Raw genomic sequence first — 19456 nt, forward strand, 5'->3', positions numbered from 1 at the left:
CCGAAACATTGTCCGTAGTGCCAACACACTTTTCACACAGTCTCTGTTGTTGGTATCATGTTTCTGTATTAAATATCCTGGAATCTGCATATCCTATATTGAAGTCAGGATGTGGAGAGTCCTCTCGTTTCACCTCACCATGAAAGGGCAATGCAGGAAGCCCTGTCCTGTAAGCAGGTCGTTGTTGTTAGTCTCCTCAGTGTTAAGGGGAGTCTCTTTTGAGCAGTTCGATGTCTGAGCAGTGGTAGGGTCTTCTGTGGTAGAGGATTGCTTCCAGGTGATGTTATAGACAAACCTGGATGTTTCGTGGATTATAACCTGTTTCTTACCTGAACTCAGATTCCAAGCAAAATATATGACTGGAATTTAATGAATACATTTTTAATAGCTCTTTCTTATGTATTTGTGATGCTAGGCATCAAATCCAGGACCTCACATATAAAAGGCAATTGTTGTAACACTTGTACACTGGCTTTTATGCTCTATTTCATTCCTTATCGTAGTTCTTTCTTTATAACCTTAATCTTTTGCAGGTAGCTTGCTGCTTAAGTACTCAAAGTTAGAGAAGTAAATCTCTTCATGGGGACATTTTAATAACTTATAGTAGGGAGAAGAGCAAAGAAGATGCTTTCAATCCAATTACTATCTTCTACCTACCTTCTTAAGCCATCTTTAGCAAGGTAGTCCAGCGCTGTGTTTATGAGATTACAACTCTTTGAGAAGGGAATCACTTTCCTTTCACCCTAACAAAATAAAAGCTGTCCATTAGAATTAATTTTTTTTTCATTTAAAAGTAGAACACTTACATTGTGAGTTTAGTATTTGCAAAAGCATTCGATACATTGGTAATTCAGTAAGAGAACTAATGTAGACTTCAAAAAAATAGTAAACTTTTGAAGTAACACTCTCAGGCCTTCAAATTTTCTAATCTTTTAAAGATCAAATAGTTACGATTGCTCTTAACTATTTTTTTCTCAGATCCCAGTACAGGTTTTAAGGATTACCTTACAGTACAACAAATGAAAACATATCTAAAGCTTATCCTTTCGGGTTTCTTTTTTTAATAAAATCTTTATTTAAGCACCATAATTACAAGCATGATTGTAATTGGGTTTCAGTCGTAAAAAGAACACCCCCTTCAACAATGCAACATTCCCACCATCAATGCTCCCAATCTCCCTCCTCCTCCTCCCCTGCTTGTAGTCAATACAGGCATTCTACTTCTCTCATTCATTAGCAATGTCATGCTAGTTGTTAGTGTAGTTATTTCCCTACCAGCATTCACCACTCTTTGTGGTGAACTGCATATTGTGGGCCGGTCCTGCCGGCCCTTAACTCTATTGTCTATGGGATTATTATTATGATGTTTTTACTTTTTTTTTTCTTAACATTCATAGATGAGTGAGACTATTCTCTGCCTATCTCTCCCTCTGCCTTATTTCACTCAGCATAATAGATTCCATGTACATCCGTGTATAGGAAAATTTTATGACTTCATTTCTCCTGACGGCTGCATATTATTTCATTGTGTATATATATCACAGTTTCTTTAGCCATTCATCTATTGAAGGGTATCTTGGTTGTTTCCAGAGTCTGGCTATTGTAAATAGTGAAACAATGAATATAGGTGTGAGGAAGGGATTTTTGAATTGTATTTTTGTGTTCCTAGAGTATATTCCTAGGAGTGAAATAGTTGAATCATGTGGGAGTTCAATTTCCAATTTTTTGAGAAATCTTCGTATTGTTTTCCATAAGGCTATACTAGACCGCATTCCCACCAGCAGTGAATAAGAGTTCCTTTCTCCCTGACAGCACCACTTGTTCTCATTCATTGTGATGTGCGCCAATCTATGTGGCATGAGGTGGTACCTCATAGTTGTTTTGATTTGCATCTCCCTGATGATTAGTGATGTGGAGCATTTTTTCATTTGTCCTTTGACCATTTGTATTTCTTCTTTGACAAAGTGTCTGTTCATTTCTTCTCCCCATTTTCTGATGGGATTAGATGTTTTTTTCTTGTAAAGTTCTGACAGTGCCTTGTATATTTTGGATATTAGCCCCTTATCTGATGGGAATTGGGTGAATAGTTTCTCCCATTCAGTGGGTGGCTCTTGTATCCTGGGCACTATTTCCTTTGAGATGCAGAAGCTTCTCAGCTTAATATATTCCCATCTACTTATCTCTGCTTCCACTTGTTTGGAGAGTGCTGTTTTCTCCTTGAAGATACTTTTAGTCTCAATGTCATGGAGTGTTTTACCTACATCTTGTTCTATATACAGATACTCCTCGCTTAAAGACCTACTGTTTAGTGGCCACTCTCAATTACGACCATCTCTTCACCGTTATTTTATTTTAAATATCCTTTGTTCATCTTGTACACTCTACAGTACAGTACTGTGGTTTTTGGTGCTTTAATGTGACTACATAACTAATTTTATGTTCTGTAATACATTGCAGTACTGTGTTTCAATTACACAACCTGTGCAAATGAAAATAAGTAGAAGTTTTCAGTTTGATCTTTCTCGTTATTTTACTTATTCAGAATACTGTATTGTCAAGTTCTATGCATATACTGTACTACTACTGTATACAGGAACATGCAGTTCCTCGCTTAATGACCAAGTCTTTGAAATGGAACTTGGTCGTTAAGCGAGGAGTATCTGTACCTTATGGTTTCAGGTCTGATATCAAGGTTTTAATTCATTTGGATTTTATCTTCGTACACAGTGTTAGCTGGGGGTCTGAGTTTGCATTTTTGCAAGTGGCCAACCAGTTGTACCAGCACCACTTGTTGAAGAGGCTTTTCTTGCTCATTTAGGATTTCTTGCCCCTTTATCAAAAATTAAGTGATTGTATGTCTGGAGAACATTCTCTGAGTACTCAAGTCTATTCCACTGATCTGAGGATCTGTCTTTATTCCAATATCATGCTCTTTTGATAACTATTGCTTTGTAATACAGTTTAAAATCGGGGAAAGTTATGCCTCCCATATTCCTTTTCCCAAGGATTGCTTTAGCTATTTGTGAGTGTTTATTGTTCTAAATGAATTTCAGAAGTGTTTGATCCAGTTCTTTGAAGAATGTCTTGTATTTTTAACAGAAAATACACTTCATGTTACATGTCTATTATTATCCTTTGTTTTTAGTTTCTTATTTGTGATCATAATGAGGAGTTAAGTAATGAATATAATTTTTTTTTTAAAAAGTCACTAGATAGTTAGGGTTATGTTAATGATTTTCAACCAGTAATGGATTTCGGATGTGAATTTTAAGTGTAGAATCTTCAGTCTCTTTTAGGTCATATTGATATAGGTTGCTCAGTTACAAGCAAACACTGAGTCCTATTAGTATTAGTTGTATTAGTTCTATGTATATATTTTCTAGGTTCTATAAGATTTTATAGCAGGGACTTTGTTCTTAAGGTTTTCCCTTCTGTGTTTACTTCTAAACCCTATTGCAATGCCTTGCATCATTGTTGATTGAGGAAATAAACAGTTGAGAAGATTGAAAATAATAAAGAAATTTGAAACACATTTACTCTAAAAGTACATATAAGAATTTAGTGACATTTCTTAATTAATAAACATACTAACTTCTGTGAAAATAGGCCTATCATCTAATCTTAAATTTGTATATATTTTTTGAGGAAATGTGGTTCTGGTGATCACACCCTGAGCCTCACTTACACAAGGAATACATTCTTCTTGGTTCACCTTCCCAGCCTCTAAATCTCTTTTCTGTTTTTGTTTGTTTGTTTGTTTTTCTTTGGGGGCCACACCCAGTGATGCTCAGGGGATATTCCTGGCTATGCGCTCAGAAATCGTTCCTGGCTTGGGGGACCATATGGACCCCGGGGATCAAACCGTGGTCCGTCCTAGGTTAGCATAGGCAAGGCAGACACCCTACCGCTTGCAGCACCACTCCAGCTCCTAAATGTTATGTACTCTTTTTTTGTTTTGTTTTGTTTTTGGGCCACATCCGGTGGTGCTCAGGGGTTACTCCTGGCTGTCTGCTCCTGGCAGGCACGGGGGACCATATGGGACACCGGGATTCGAACCAACCACCTTTGGTCCAGGATCGGCTGCTTGCGAGGCAAACGCCGCTGTGCTATCTCTCCGGGCCCATGTTATGTACTCTTAAACAAAAGTTTGGATGTCTTTTTCGTTTTGTTTTGTTTTGGGGTCACTCCCGGTGGCGCTCAGAGTTACTCTTGGCTCTTTGCTCAGAAATTGCTCCTGGCAGGCTCGGGGGACCATATGGAATGCCAGGATTCGAACTTGGGTCTGACCCATGTCGGCCACATGCAAAGCAAATGCTTTCCTCTGTGCTATCTTTCCGGCCCCTAATCCTTATTTTTATGGTGTCAAATGTATTGACTTAAATTATTGTTTATGATTAATTTACAAGGCATTTTTGTTCTCTATTTGTAATTAGAAACGTGTTTTAACTTGAGCACCATATGTTTAATAAAACTACCGAGTTATTTACAGTGTTACTGATGGTCTAGCTTTCCTATAGTTATTACTTAGATTATGTGAAGTAGTTTTTCCTTCTTTAGTAACAATGATGTAGAACATAGGAGTGAATTCTGAGATACAAAATCTGAATTATTGGTAGAATAATCATATTGGAACTGTTGTACAGTTAAAATATATATATACAGGAAACTTTAACATGTGGTATTAAGAAACAAATAGCATGAATCACTTTTACTAAAGATTTGTTCTTTTTATTGTTTTTTGTTTGTTTTCTTTTGCTGGTGTGTATTGTAATTCCTTATTGCCTTTTTTTCTTTTTTCACATGTGTGATAGTCATATGTTCTGCTTGTTATTTAAAAATAACTTACAACAGATCAGAGTTGTTTAGTGCAATGGATATGATGCTTACCTTACAACCTGAATTTCTGAACCTCATTATATGACCCCTTACGCCTTGCTCAAATTACCCCTGAGCATAGGGACAGGAATAAGCTCTTGGCATCACAGGATGGGGCCTCAAAGCCAAAATAATTGTTTTTAAATAATTTAAGCCATACTTATTTCTAAAATTAGTGTCTTTTACCAGTAACAGGGGGTATTACAGAAGAACAGTTTCAGACACATCAACAGCAATTAGTTCAAATGCAAAGGCAGCAACTTGCTCAGCTTCAGCAGAAACAGCAATCTCAGCATTCCTCGCAACAGACACATCCAAAAGCACAGGTAAATTGTCCTTTGATTGGATTGTGACTCTTCCCTTCTTTCAAAATTTTATGGTCAAATATATGTGTGTCACAGATACTGTGTCATTGATACTGTTATTAATTTCAGTCTTAGTGATCAACCTGTGTTCTGTTCATTTACAGAATTGATAAACTGTCCCATAATAGTTTGCTTTCTAATAACACTAGATCCCTATTCGGTATTTTTTTACTTGGGAAAGAAGTACCTGCAGCAAGAATGAAAGGTTATCAATAAATTTTAGGAGTTATTAGCTATTAAAAGTATCATCCCCTGTCCTAATCCACCCCCCTTTCTTGTTCCTTCAGAATTTTTCTCCAGTGATATTTGTTCTGATTTCAACTATGACTAAGTACAGTTACATACCAAATGAGTTTAGAGATAATCCTCTTAAGTTGTACTATAAATATAAACTATAACTCTTGCCTTTTTGAATTTCATGTTCCTATTCCCCATAGATATATCATCATGAGGTAAAGTTGCCCATAGTTATCATGAGGTAAATTCACTAGGGATAGCAATAAAAATACTAGGGCCAGACTGATAGTACAATGGGTATGGCACTTGCTTTGCATTCAATTGTCGACCCATATTTAATGCCTGGTATCCAAAGGATTTGTGTTTTTTTTTTTTTTGGTTTTTGGTTTTTGGGTCATACCCGCCAGCTCAGAGGTTACTCCTGGCTCTATGCTCAGAAATCGCTCCTGGCAGGTTCAGGGGATCATGTGGGATGCCGGGATTTGAACCACTGTCCTTCTGCATGCAAGACAAACACTTTACCTTCATGCTATCTCTCCGGCCCCCAGGAGTAATTTCTAAATGCAGAGTCAGGAATAACCCCTGAGCAACACCAGGCTGGCTGACCCCAAAACCATATTCAAAAAATGCTTAAAAAACAGTAATTTCAGAGCTGGAGCAATGGTGTAAGTGTAAGGTGTCTGCCTTGCTGCGCTAGCCTAGGACTGGCTGCGGTTCGATCCCCCTGGCATCCCATATGGTCCCCCTAACCAAGAGCGATTTCTGAGTGCATAGCCAGGAGTAAATTCCTGAGTATCACCGGGCGTGCCCCCCACCCCCCCCAAAAAAAAACCAACAGTAATTTCCAGGAGATATTAGCCATGCCATGTCAACACTTTGATAGAAGTCCTGTAAGATTTATTTTAGACTTGTGGCCTCCAGAACAATTTAAAAATAAATCTCTGTTGTTTTAAACCACTAAGAAAAGGAGAATCTTGTGTCTTAGATCTTGAATTCTGTTGCTCCTTAATTCCAAAATAATTGTGAACATAATAATGAAGTTGACCATTTTGGTTTTGTTCTGTGAACTATTGGGCCATGGTCTCCTATAGATGTTCAGTGCAAGTCTTCAGAGGGGCAGGCCCAGTCTACTCTCCTGGGGATCCTAGTTTTGTAGCATGTACATCTCTGTGATCCTAGAACCCATCAACACTTCTGTTACACTCAGGTAAACCTGAGGCTGGCAAAAGTGAAACTGGGTTTTAGTAACAGCTCTTAGTTTTAAACCAAATTAATGGAAGAGTCAGGAGTTACTTAATTCAAAGGGCTAGAGCACATGACTGGCAAATACAGTCCCTGGGTATGATACCTAGCACCAGATGGCTTCTCTAGCACTATTTTTGTTATACCCTCGGAGCAGCCCCAAAACAAATAAAAAATATTTAAAAGCAAGTGGAATATCTATTAAAGTTGTCTTTGCCTTTTCTGAGTCTCTTGGGCAACCAGTCTTAAGTACTCTCAGTCTAATTGAAGATTAGGACAACTAGCCTGTTTTCTGTTGTGACTAAATGACTAATAATCATCTGTGGGTCATTTTTCCCCCATAGGCCCCTAGTTTCAAGATAAACAGGTATTTAAAAGGCATTCATTAAAATTGGTAGAAAAATTAATAGAACATTGAAGGTTTGGGTTTTTTAAACTCCTGGTTTTTTTCTCAGAAATGATTGCTTCCCAGATTATAATTCTGTTCCTATTTCCATTTCAAGCTCTTCTAATGTAAGGACTTAAGAACATTCAGTGTGGGCCCAGAGAGATAGCACAGTGGCGTTTGCCTTGCAAGCAGCCAATCCAGTACCAAAGGTGGTTGGTTCAAATCCCGGTGTCCCATATGGTCCCCCGTGCCTGCCAGGAGCTATTTCTGAGCAGACAGCCAGGAGTAACCCCTGAGCACTGCCGGGTGTGACCCAAAAAAAAACAAACAAACAACAAAAAAAAAAGAACATTCAGTTTTAAAAGGCAGCTTCAGGCACTTGGATCCACCCTGTTTCTTAGTCTGTTTGTGTAATCCCATCAACAGTTTTGAGAGTTGACTTCTTAATGAGTTCCTTTTTTTTATAGGGCTCAACCACCTCTGACTGTATGTCTAAAACCCTTGACTCAGCCAGTGCCCACTTTGCTGCATCTGCAGTGGTCAGTGCACCTGTTCCGAGTCGCAGTGAGGTAGCCAAGGAGCAGAACCCTGGCCACAACAACATAAACGGTGTTGTCCAGCCTTCAGGTAAGCCAGTGGTTTCATGTGGTGCATACTAGTTTGATGGTTGTACGTCACGTTCTAAGATACGGTGCTGTTTTTATTGTCCTTGTGTTGTTTTTGTTCTTTCTAGTTTGAGGGGGAAACATGTAGGTCCAATCAGGATTCATTAAAACTTCCCTAACTTATGTGGATATTTCCTAAAATTCACCTATCTCCTGGTTCTTTTTCTTTCCATAGCAAATGGGCTTATGTGATTTCCCCATCCTACCTAGTTTATTCACATATTGTCTTTATTTTTTTCCACACTGTAAGAAATCCATCAAGCTCATAGTAACCACCACCATTGAGTCATCCATGTACTGATAGAAAAGCAAAATATAATCTAGGTGGTCTGTTACTAAGATTTACCTTCCCGTTCCTATATTAATCTCTTCTCTGGCTCCACCTCTTCAAGTACAATATTGCTGGAAAGCCTCTTTCTTTGTCCTCAAAGATTGCTGTGCCAGTGTTGAACTTGGGGAGCCAGAGAACAGGGAAGCCATCACAATAGAGTGCTGCTGCCCTTCTGTTTGGTGTACCGCTACCTTACTGGTGAAGTACCTGTGAGGGAGGGATAGAATTCATACAATTCACAAGATCCACTCAGTTTTCCCAGCTTCATTTTCCAATTAGAGGTTACAGAGAAGACTGTAGAGAGAGCAAGAGAAAGCCTTTTCTAAATGATACACCTCATAAAGTAAAGGGGGAAAGATACATACCCAGCATTTGTGAATAACTTTCAAGATAAAAAGTTCTCCGTGATGGAAAGGCAGAGTAGTGTATCATGGGTAATTTTCAAGATGGAGTCCCCCTGCCCTAGCTTCTCTAAAGCTTATATATGTGGTTTTCCAAACTGCCCTGTCTGGGGTTCTAAAATGGTATTGTCTAGTATGGACTTGATGTTACTTGAAGAGTTCAAGCTAGCACCATCAGTCTGGACCTGGGGTTGCTGGCAAAAAAGCCTTTCAGATGACCTTTTGGTTACAATTTGTTGAAATGTAATGTCAGGGGACCATTCCCCATCCCCACTTCCTGCCAGCTTTACTGTTAGTCTGCAGCTGTTGTTTAGATACTAGAATCTTATTTGGCTGATTTCCAAAATAATGGGAGGCTTTCCAAACCCAAACCAACAGTTTAATTCATTTCTGAAATACTACAGGAGAGTCTCGGAGCCTCCCAAACAACCCTCCACTTCTAATGCTTTGCACAAGCCTCAGCAATAGATTGGAGATTCATATAACATCTTCCCCCACCTAACTGCAAACTACCACCTGTATATATGACTGACTGATTAGAAATCAGAGGACCTATCAGAAGTCTAGTTTCTCTGGGACAATCATTCCCTCACATCATGTGCTTTCCAGAATTTAGTGGCTTTAGTAGAGCAAAAGAAACATACAGATTCCACACTAAGGAAATTCCAAAGCTTTTTGAGGAACTATAAAACATGGCCATGTGAATAACCAACATAATCATTGCTATAAATAACAATATTGTATATATGCCACACGATTCTTTGCACCTCCTTGTTATTATTCTTGTATCTGTAAATTCTTATGGAAGTCCAATTGTCATTTCCACCTGCCCTCAATTTCCAGAGCCCCTCTCTACTGCTAATGCGTTTTCCTAATATGGAGGCTGCAGAATACTTGCAAAGCCTTTTTATAACAGTCAGTGGAAATTACAAAAGGTAAGTATATTGAGCTTACTGTTCAGAAGCTCTGAGGAGAGGCTGTATGTAGGAGGTTAATTTAGTATTTAAATAAAATATAAATATTTGCATTTATTTTTGTAATTAATCTCCTAATGTAGCATGACATGAATTTTGAATGATTGTTTTTTTTCTCTTTCAGGAACCTCTAAAACGTTATATTCCACCAATATGGCTTTATCATCCAGCCCAGGGATTTCAGCTGTACAGCTTGTAAGGACAGTTGGCCACACCACTACAAACCACTTAATCCCAGCATTGTGCACAAGCACTCCTCAAACACTTCCCATGAACAATTCCTGCCTGACAAATGCAGTGCACCTCAATAATGTCAGTGTTGTTTCTCCAGTCAATGTGCATATCAATACACGGACTTCAGCACCATCGCCAACAGCCTTAAAACTTGCCACAGTTGCTGCCAGTATGGACAGAGTGCCAAAGGTTACTCCCAGCAGTGCCATTAGCAGCATAGCAAGGTGTGTGTGTGTGGTATATGTGCTTTGAGTGTCATTTTGTCTTTTCCTATGGCTCTCCTATGAGGGAGAAAGAGACTTTACTGCTCAAGCAATAGATGTCAATTGATTGACTTGGCTTCCAACAGTTACTGTTTACCTGTTTAATATAAAAATGTATGACCTAGGGAATATAAAAATGTATGACCTAGGGGCCGGAGCAGGTCAAAAAAGCGATTCAAACCTTTCCTTCTAAATTACAAAAGTGCAAAGAGTAACTGAAAATTTAAAAAACAGACTCCTGATGCTTTTTGCTTGTCTGATGATTCTTAATTAGTTCCACCAATTCTCATTCCTATTGGCATTAATTTGGTGGCCTCAAATCTAAAGGCTGGAGATGGTATAGTGATTTAGGCACTGGCCTTGAACGTGTTTGAATGAGGTTTGATAACTGGCACCTTATTTGGTCTCACAAGCCTACCAAGAGTGATCCTTGGGTGCAGAGCCAGCAATAAACCCAGAAATAAAGCGAGGTATGGCCCAAAACAAACAAAAATCTAGGTCATACTTTTTTTTTTTTTTTTTTTGGGCCATACCCAGTAACACTCAAGGGATACTCATGGCTATGCACTCATAAACTGCTCCTGTCTTGGGGAACCATATGGGACACCAGGGATCAAACCATCCTTGGTCAGCCGAGTGCAAGGCAAACACCCTGCTACTGTGCTATTGCTCCGGGCCCCTACAATTGCTATTTTCATCCATTTATTTTTTAATATATAAAATGTTTATTTAAGCACCATGATTACAAGCCTGATTATAGTTCGGTTTCAGAATGCCCTCCTTCATCAGTACAGCATTCCCACCACCAATACCCCCCTCTTCCTACCCCTGCCGTTTTTAAAGTCCATGTTAGATCTTATGTTTGAAACCAAAATTTGTTTCATCAGCATTACAAATTACTCCATGTGTTTATCAAAATTGGCAATATTTTCATTATTTTAGAACATGTTTTTATATTCTTCCTTTTCATTTTTTTGTTCAGTTTTCTATTTTTTGGGGGGGAGGCCACACCCAGCGGTGCTCAGGGGTTACTCCTGGCTGTCTGCTCAGAAATAGCTCCTGGCAGGCACGGGGACCATGTGGGACACTGGGATTCGAACCAACCACCTTTGGTCTTGGATCAGCTGCTTGCAAGGCAAACACCGCTGTACTATCTCTCCGGGCCCCAGTTTTCTATTTTTTTTTAATATAATTTTTATTTTGATCATAGTGTCTTACATATTGTTGACAATAACATTTTAGGAGTTTTCTATTTTTAACAACACTCAGCAGTTTTTTTTTAACAACACTCAGCAGTGGTTCTTCTTGCTCATGCTTGAGAAACCATGTAGTATGATAGATCAAACTTGATCCTCCTGTATGCAAAGCACACACTCCAACCTATTGTACTTTCTCACCAAGACCTATTATATCATTCTGCTGCCCTAATAAATGATAATAATCATAAAAAAGTTGTTATGCATAAATTAATATTGACATAAACTTGTAAACTATGGTAAACAAGTAGCATTATACACTTCAGGAGTGTTCTTTTTGAGCATCATATGATCTATCTATTATTTAAAAACTACATTGTTTCATAAAGTGTTGCATCATTGGCCTGTGCTGAAATAGTAGGCTACTATTTCTGCTAAGAAAATATTTATAATCAACTGATTAGAAACTGATAGAATTTCTAAGGGAAGAAAATCTCATTTGTAGAAGTTGTAAATGGGAAATGATTTTTGTGAGCTGCATATTAGTTATAGTTATATAAAAAACATTTGTAATGACTAAATGATGACATTCTAGAAAGCATTAATATTTATTTTACTCTTTACCTTATAGAGAGAACCATGAACCAGAAAGATTGGGTTTAAATGGAATAGCAGAGACAACAGTAGCTATGGAAGTGACATAACCTAAAACCTGTGGCTTTGCCCTGTGCTGATGGTGTGCGGCCATTTATATATTCCAGCTGAATGCAAAAGGCGACACTCTGTGGATCACAGAGCTAACAATGGACCTAAACGGACTACAGTATATCGAATGTTAAAACGATATATTATGTATATTTTGTAAAATTGGGAAAATCACTACCTTGTAAAATAGTTTATTTGTATCATCAATATTATTTCTGTTACTTGAATAGTAGATATTTCATCATCATGCTTTTGCACTTGAATTTGCAACTGAATGGATTTTAAAAATAATTCTTTAATGGGATCATGAGCATGAAATGGGATCCTGCATCACTTGTTTTAACTATTTATTTTGCCATGTTTACATTTTGTATCTTGTAAAAATAAATTCAACTTTGTGTCTAAAAAGTTAAAGATTCATAGCTAGAAAATGAAATTCTTGTAATTTTTTTCTAAAGGAACTGTAAAGTTTTCACTTGGTTCATTTTGTTTCACAATTTGACTAGATGGACTTTTTGGTAAATACTTTAGTGGCATTTCACTGTCAAATATGAAGTTCAAGGCAAAAATAGTATTTTCTATTACTGTGCAGGGGAAAGGGATGGATCGATACATGCAAATTTAATGTAGTAACTCACTTTTCCATATATTTTGAATGTATATTTCTATTTATAATACCAGTTTATAAAAAATAATTACACAGAAAAATGGAATAGGAAAAATTATGCATCTAGCACATTTAAATTGTGCAAATATGGAAATTTTTCAAGGATTACATTTTACCTGAAGATCGCATATTTTAACTGGCTTTAAAACTGTAACACATCACATAAAGGATATTTTACCAGGTATGTATTGCATTATATCATTGCAATAATTATTGGAAGTCTAGATATCGAGCCATCCCAGGTATTGGGAGGGGGGAGGGTTGTGGCAAGATTGTCTTTTCAATTTTGGAGAGTTTTCCTGTGGCTACAAGGCAAGTAACGGGTTGGAAAAAGTCTGACTGTAAGCGTTGGACACCTTCATAGTATAGTGTTTTAGTGACTTTTTTTATACGGTTCTTGTAAATTAGATACGTGTAGTGGTGTTTCAGAATGTTTGTTTATGCACTAGTTCAGACAACTTTCCCTGTTACTTGTTCTTGATAAGTGAAAACTGCAGGGAAATAAAAATACATATCAAAACATGGACATGCTGCATATGTGTTTATTTCACAATGTGCACACAGTATAAGTGAAAGATTTAAGGGAAATGATAGCACTTAATAGCACTTTTCATTTTCACAGTGCTTTCCAAGCATTAATGAAAAGAATTAAAGAAGCTCTTTTTTGGGCACTATTGGATTTCAGATAATCCAATATAAACTACCTTTGATATGAAAAAATATTTTACAGAATGTAAGTAATTTGCAGTATAACATTCATTGAAATCTCACAAATGAGCCTCATTTTATAAATAAAAGTTTAGAGTAGAATTATATTGCAAGGGGGTTTTGTCAAGTAAGTATTGGGAAATGTAAATATTTTTAATGAATATGATTAAAACCATTTCAGACTTACATGATTTTATACTGTACATTTTTTATATCTGCAGTCCTGAAAGTTGTAAATTGATATGTCAGTGAATTAATGGGCCAATTTTCTGCTGAGAGTGGTTTTTATTCAGGTCGTAAATGTACAAAGCAAATTATGGTCAAAACCGTAGAAAAAAAATAAATTCCATTTCTTCATTGGTTGTGACCTGATAGGATCCATGCTCATTTCTGCCATACTACCTCTGGAGTTACTCATTGCTGATGATATAAGGGAAATAATTTTGATTTTATATGTATTATGACTGTGTTCATTCTTGTAGTTGGATGTATCTCCTTGCTATTAAGAGCTTAAAACAATTTTAGTGCCAACTTTGGAGAAAGTTTTTTTTCTTCCCCATTTTAAGCATGAGTGAATTTGCCTTATGTGATATACATGTTATAAATAATTTAAAGAAAAAAATTACCATTTGTACAGTGTCTGGAAATGTGGCAAATCCAGAACTTATCAAAGATTGATGACCAATTTATTTGTTTCTTTTGAAGTAAACTAGAAAAATAAGCCTTCCTTAGTTTGGTGGTTGTAACTGTTTACTGGATGGCATTTCAGTTCCTTGCACACACATTTTTCCAGTGTTTTTCAAAACCCTAGTAACAGATACTCATTTTCACCTTACTAAAAAATTATTTTTACACAGGCCCTTTGCTGGGCACTAACACCATCTCTTGATTCTCTTAGGAACATAGTATTCATACTTTTAGTTTAGTAAACATTTAGAATCGCTGGAGATTAACATTTGTTTAGGAAGTAAATTGTGTGTTGGTTTTATTAACAGTGGTGTAACTCTGGTGTGCAGGAATAATTTATATTTCCAGTCAGATAAATTAGTTTTCTGCCTTCCTAAAGAGAGCACCCTTTCTTACTTATTCCATTATCATCATCTCATTATTATTTCATTTTTACATCTTATCAAAATTCATCCTACTGTCTACTTAGTATGATATAAATTGCTATCAGTATATCTGAGGATATGTTGCCCTCTTTTGCAAAAAAGCAAGAGAAAAAATTTAAATACTCAGAAAGTACATTATAAAAAAATTACCATAAAGGACCGGAGAGATAGCATGGAGGTGTTTGCCTCGCATGCAGAAATGTGGTTCAAATCCCGGTATCCCATATGGTCCCCTGAGCGCTACTGGGTGTGACCCAAAAACAAAGCAAAACAAAAACATAAAACACCCAGATATCTACAATTTGCCATTTTAAAAGAGTGAATACAGTGTTACAGCTAGGCTAGTTTTTTTTTTATTATTATTACTAAGATTATTTAAAAAAGGGGGCAGACTCACATTTCAGAAACTTCTCCTTTCATTATGTACTGCTGTTTTACAGGGTTGAACAAGTACTGTGGTTTTGTGCAAATTCTTTTGTTGATAACACACCTTTTTTGGGGGGGGGGATGGGAAGTTATTGTCGTGGTGTCACATCCTGCAGTGCTCATTTTTTGCCAGAGCCACAAAACTCAATACCCATCAGAGGGTATACTTTATCACTTGAATCACATAAACACTGGCCTAGGGCCGGGAGAGATAGCATGGAGGGAGGGCATTTGCCTTGCATGTAGAAGGTCAGTGGTTCGAATCCTGGCATCCCATATGGTCCCCCGAGCCTGCCAGGAGTGATTTCTGAGCGTAGAGCCAGGAGTAAAACCTGAGCGCTGCTGGGTGTGACCCAAAAACCAAAAAAAAAAAACCAAAACACTGACCTAGTACTAGATTTTTAACTGAAAAATATTTTGGTCCTGAATTAGCAACGCAATAAATTGCAGTAGGTTAAAGAGATTTCAAGTAATTCTGATATAAACTGTACAATTTTTTTTTCATTACAGATAGCCCCATAACAGTAGGTAACTATGAGTAATAATAATAGTAAACAAGTAGAGTTGGGAGGGTGTTTAATATCGGTCAGGTTTTGGTTTGCTTTTTGGTCGTTTAGGTTTTTTGTTTTGGTTTGTTTTGTTTCCATTTCATCCTAACAATTATGTAGGCTTTTTTTTTTTAATCTTATTTTACAAAAAAAGAAAAAATAATTTCTCATTTTTACAGGTCAGGAAAATCCATGTTAGAGAAGTTTAGGTAGCTTGCCATATGTCACAGCTGCTAAGCTATGGAGCCTGAAATAAACTTAGGTAGGCTCACACTTGGCCTCCAAACTGTGGCCTCCCATCTTTCATGTGAAAGAAGTACTTGCTGTACTCACAGTAGCACTACAACAAAGTTACATTTCATTTTGAAAACAGCCTCTTTTTTTTGTTGTTGTTTTTTGGTGGGTTGAGTTCAACCACTAACCACATCCCAGACACACACACACACTGCCAGCCTCCCTAATTTGACTCCACTAATTAGCTTTTTTGTTCACTTTAACTTAGTCTGGTGAGAGTGTGTCCTGGCCAACACACACACACACACACACACACACACACACACACCCTTGCTTTCTAGATAAGGGACTTTTTTTCAGTATCCAGTGACTTACCAACACCATTCAAAAGGATTAATCAGTAGTGATTATGACACTGAGCACCTTCCTACCAGGCTTTTTCTTAGGTGAAGTGAAAGATTAAGCCTGGCCTTAGAGAAGGAAGATAACTCAAGCTGGAGCTCATGTTTTGTATGCAAGAACCCTGAGTTCCATCCTCAGCACGACTTGTCCCTTGCTCAAAACCAATAAAGTAACCTCTGAGTATTTCCAGATGTGACTCAAAAACTAACAAAATTGGAATTAAGTTTGGGGCTATTCAAAGCTTGAAATTATGGATTTTTTTTTTTTTGCTCTAGGGCCACACTGAGAAGCACTCAGCTGTTATTTATAGCTCTGTGCTCAGAAATTACTCCTGGCAGGCAGGCTCAAGGGACCATATGGGATGTTGGGGATCAAACCCAGTTCAGCACATGCAAGACAAATGCCCTACCCACTGTGCTATCACTCCAGCCCCAGAAATAAATTTCAATATAGGAAAAAGAAGGTAACACTGAGCCACATCTTCCTCTAGCTGTCATTTATTGGCTACAGAATTTTAAGTATTGGCCATCTCAAAATGGGGTCTTAATACTGATCAAGGGTACTGTGTCCACTAGTAGCATTTTTATGAAGTCTACCTCAATAATATTTAAAAAAAGAACTGTTCACTGATTAGAGTGATGTTGGAGAGTTCAAGATAGTATTTTGGTTTTTTTTGGATTACACCCGGCAACGCTCAGGGGTTACTCCAGGCTCTACGCTCAGAAATCGCTCCTGGCAGGCTCTGGGGACCATATAGGACGCTGAGATTCGAACCACAGTCATGCATGCGAGGCAAACGCCTTACCTCTATGCTATGTCTACGGCCCCCAAGATAGTATTTTTTTGTTTGTTTGTTTATCTTTTTTGGTTTTTGGGTCACACCCGGCAATGCTCAGGGTTTACTCCTGGCTCTACACTCAGAAATCGCCCCCGGCAGGCTCAGGGGACCACATGGGATGCCGGGATTCAAACCATCCATCTTTCTGCATGCAAGGCAAACGTGCTACCTCCATGATATCTCTCCGGCCCCCCAATATAATATTTTAACAGACCTTTTCTCAGAGAACATCTCAACCTCAGTAAAGTCTAGGACTCGGCAATTAAATCAGGAGAGTAACTCCAAGAAAAATCAGTTCACCTTCAACATACAAACTATTAATTTGAAGAACGCATTTTTAAAGTAATGATATTTTCTGATTTGTTAGCTTTGGAAATCGAACCATTAGTGTGTAGAACACTTGTACTCAGCACCAGGGCCACTGAGGTCACAGGCACACATTTCTGTTACTGATGCCTGTGCTCTTCTGTGTTCTCTCTGCCATAAGAAGATTTTGGTCAGTGACCAGGTGAACACAAATTAGGGGTAGCCAAAATTCCAGCCCTTAAACTAAAACCATCTATTTTGTCTATGAGTAATAACAATTATCCCCCCAAAAAAATAGAAAAGAAAACTTAAGGGTTAGGGGTCCAGAATAAGGCTGAAATGATAGGGTAGCTGCTTTGTATTCTCATCTGGAGGGTCAAGTAGCTAAGGATCCATTTCTAAACTCCCCGAGCATCACAGGCAGAATTTTTTGTTAAGCAGCTTAAAATAGATTTTTTTTTTTTTTTTTTTTGGTTTATGGGCCACACCTGGTGATGCTCAGAAATTGCTTTGTGCTCAGAAATCGCTCCTGACTTGGGGGACCATATAGGACACCTGGGGATTGGGGACCATATAGGACACCTGGGTATCAAATCGTGGTTCGTCCTGGGTCCGTGCGTGCAAGGCAAACGCCCTACTGCTTGTGCCACTGCTCCGGCCCCTAAAGATATTATTAAAGAAAAGAAAAGCATAGCATCCTTCAAAGGGAGCAATGGAGTGGAATGCTTTTTGGTCTTCTTCCTTCAGGAAAGTCCTGAGCAGTCTTGTCATCAGATTAGGTCATACCAGGCTATTGCTCTACCTAGATTAATTTGGTTAACTCATGAAGGACTCTAATTACATCTGTAAATCCTTTTTGTCATATTCTTGTCATTAGAAGCAGCCAAAAGTCTTGCCTACATTTGAGGTGGAAATACACAAAGCAAGTAGAGTTTAGGGTATCTGGAGGCATGCCTGTATTAGAATTTACAACTGGATTAAATCCTGCCACTCACCAGTCTCTAGAGTAATTCTAATATACATATTTTTATTTTACAGGCTTTTAAATATAAGCAATTAATATCTAATGTAAATACTATTGTTCAGTGATAACATCCTGAAGATTAGATCTGGTCCGGAGATAAATCTGGCCATTTACACACTGAAGCAAAGTAGAATATTGGTCAGAATAGCAGAACGCAGCATTGCAGGGCAGGGAGCAGAGGAATGGGTAGAAAGGTAGAGAAGCAGTTCAACTTCCTTTAAAATTGTGCAGAAACGTGCAGTTGAGTAGAGAGGTGCCATTTGGGTATAGGAAATGGAGGTAGTGAGATTTAATCATACAGAAGTGGGTGCAGAAAGTGTAGGGTTTAAGGCACTTGCTTTGCATCTCACCTATCCAGGTTTGAATCCCCAGTTCCACATATGATCCCCTAAGCACCACCAGGGTTCATTTCTGAGCATAGAACCAGAAAGCCCCTTAGCATTGCTGGGTGTAGCTGAAACATTTCTACCTCCACTTCCAAAAAATTGGAAATCAGAGATAGTTATTACAGGCAGTAGGGCAATCCTATCTTGTGGGAATTTAATTCCTGAGAACCATAGGTTATGGCCCTTATTTTTAAAATAAAGTAGAGGTGTCATCCCTACCTAAGGAAAATTGGGGTGTCAGGAGTGTGAGGGACAGCAGTATTTTCAAGTCCATTTGTTGGCTTGTGTAATTGGTTGATTGGATTTTGTTTGTGCGTTCCCTACACAATGTTTGTTGACCACATCTAAAGTTGGGCGTGACGAGTCTAATCCTACCGCTTACTAGTAAGTAAATTGTGGCTATGGACAAATGACATCATTGAAAAGCTCAGAATCGACTTTCTCAGCTCTTAAAGAGGTTCAATCGATTTTCCTGGAGAAGTGCCAAAGATGGTTAAGGGTTAGGGATAGAGGAATATGAGATAGCTCAGTGGTAGAGTCCCCCTGCTTTGCAAGCTTGAGGCCAAAAATGAACACTTCCTCACATGCCAAGAGCAACAGCTTTGGATCCCTGTAGTACAACAAACTATAATCTCTAAAGCACAGCCATTTCACACACCCAAACTAAACTGTCATCTCTGGTCAGCATATATGCAAGTAATAGCAACCAAAGTATGGCCCCATTTTATCACAACAACAAGGAAAGGGAAGGAAAGGAAGGGGAAATATATACAAAAGTTTTTTTAAAACATTTATTTCCTGGCCCCACTAGCTCCAAGGAACAGGTTCCATCCCTATTAGGAAAAGTGTTAATTAGGGGCCCAAAAAAGAAGTACAAAGGTTAAGACATTTGCACTTGGACTGACACTAGTTTCATTTCTGGTACTGCA

General features: G+C 38.0%; 1 protein-coding gene across 2 annotated transcripts in view; it reads left to right on the plus strand.

Annotated features, from left to right (window-relative positions):
- Nucleotides 1–13982, plus strand: part of EPC2 (enhancer of polycomb homolog 2) — a 113552-nt gene extending 99570 nt beyond the window's left edge. Inside the window, exons 11-14 of one of the 2 annotated variants that reach the window (XM_049772996.1) lie at nucleotides 5065–5201; nucleotides 7575–7734; nucleotides 9603–9936; nucleotides 11803–13982. In XM_049772996.1, the coding sequence (XP_049628953.1) occupies nucleotides 5065–5201; nucleotides 7575–7734; nucleotides 9603–9936; nucleotides 11803–11875 (704 nt within the window). In that variant the 3' untranslated portion in view covers nucleotides 11876–13982. The remainder of the gene's footprint in view (nucleotides 1–5064; nucleotides 5202–7574; nucleotides 7735–9602; nucleotides 9937–11802) is intronic. The other variant, XM_049772997.1, reaches the window with a different exon arrangement.
- Nucleotides 13983–19456: the final 5474 nt, after the last annotated feature.

This window comes from Suncus etruscus, chromosome 5, assembly GCF_024139225.1.
Source record: "Suncus etruscus isolate mSunEtr1 chromosome 5, mSunEtr1.pri.cur, whole genome shotgun sequence".
NCBI classification, from domain to species: Eukaryota; Metazoa; Chordata; class Mammalia; order Eulipotyphla; family Soricidae; genus Suncus; species Suncus etruscus.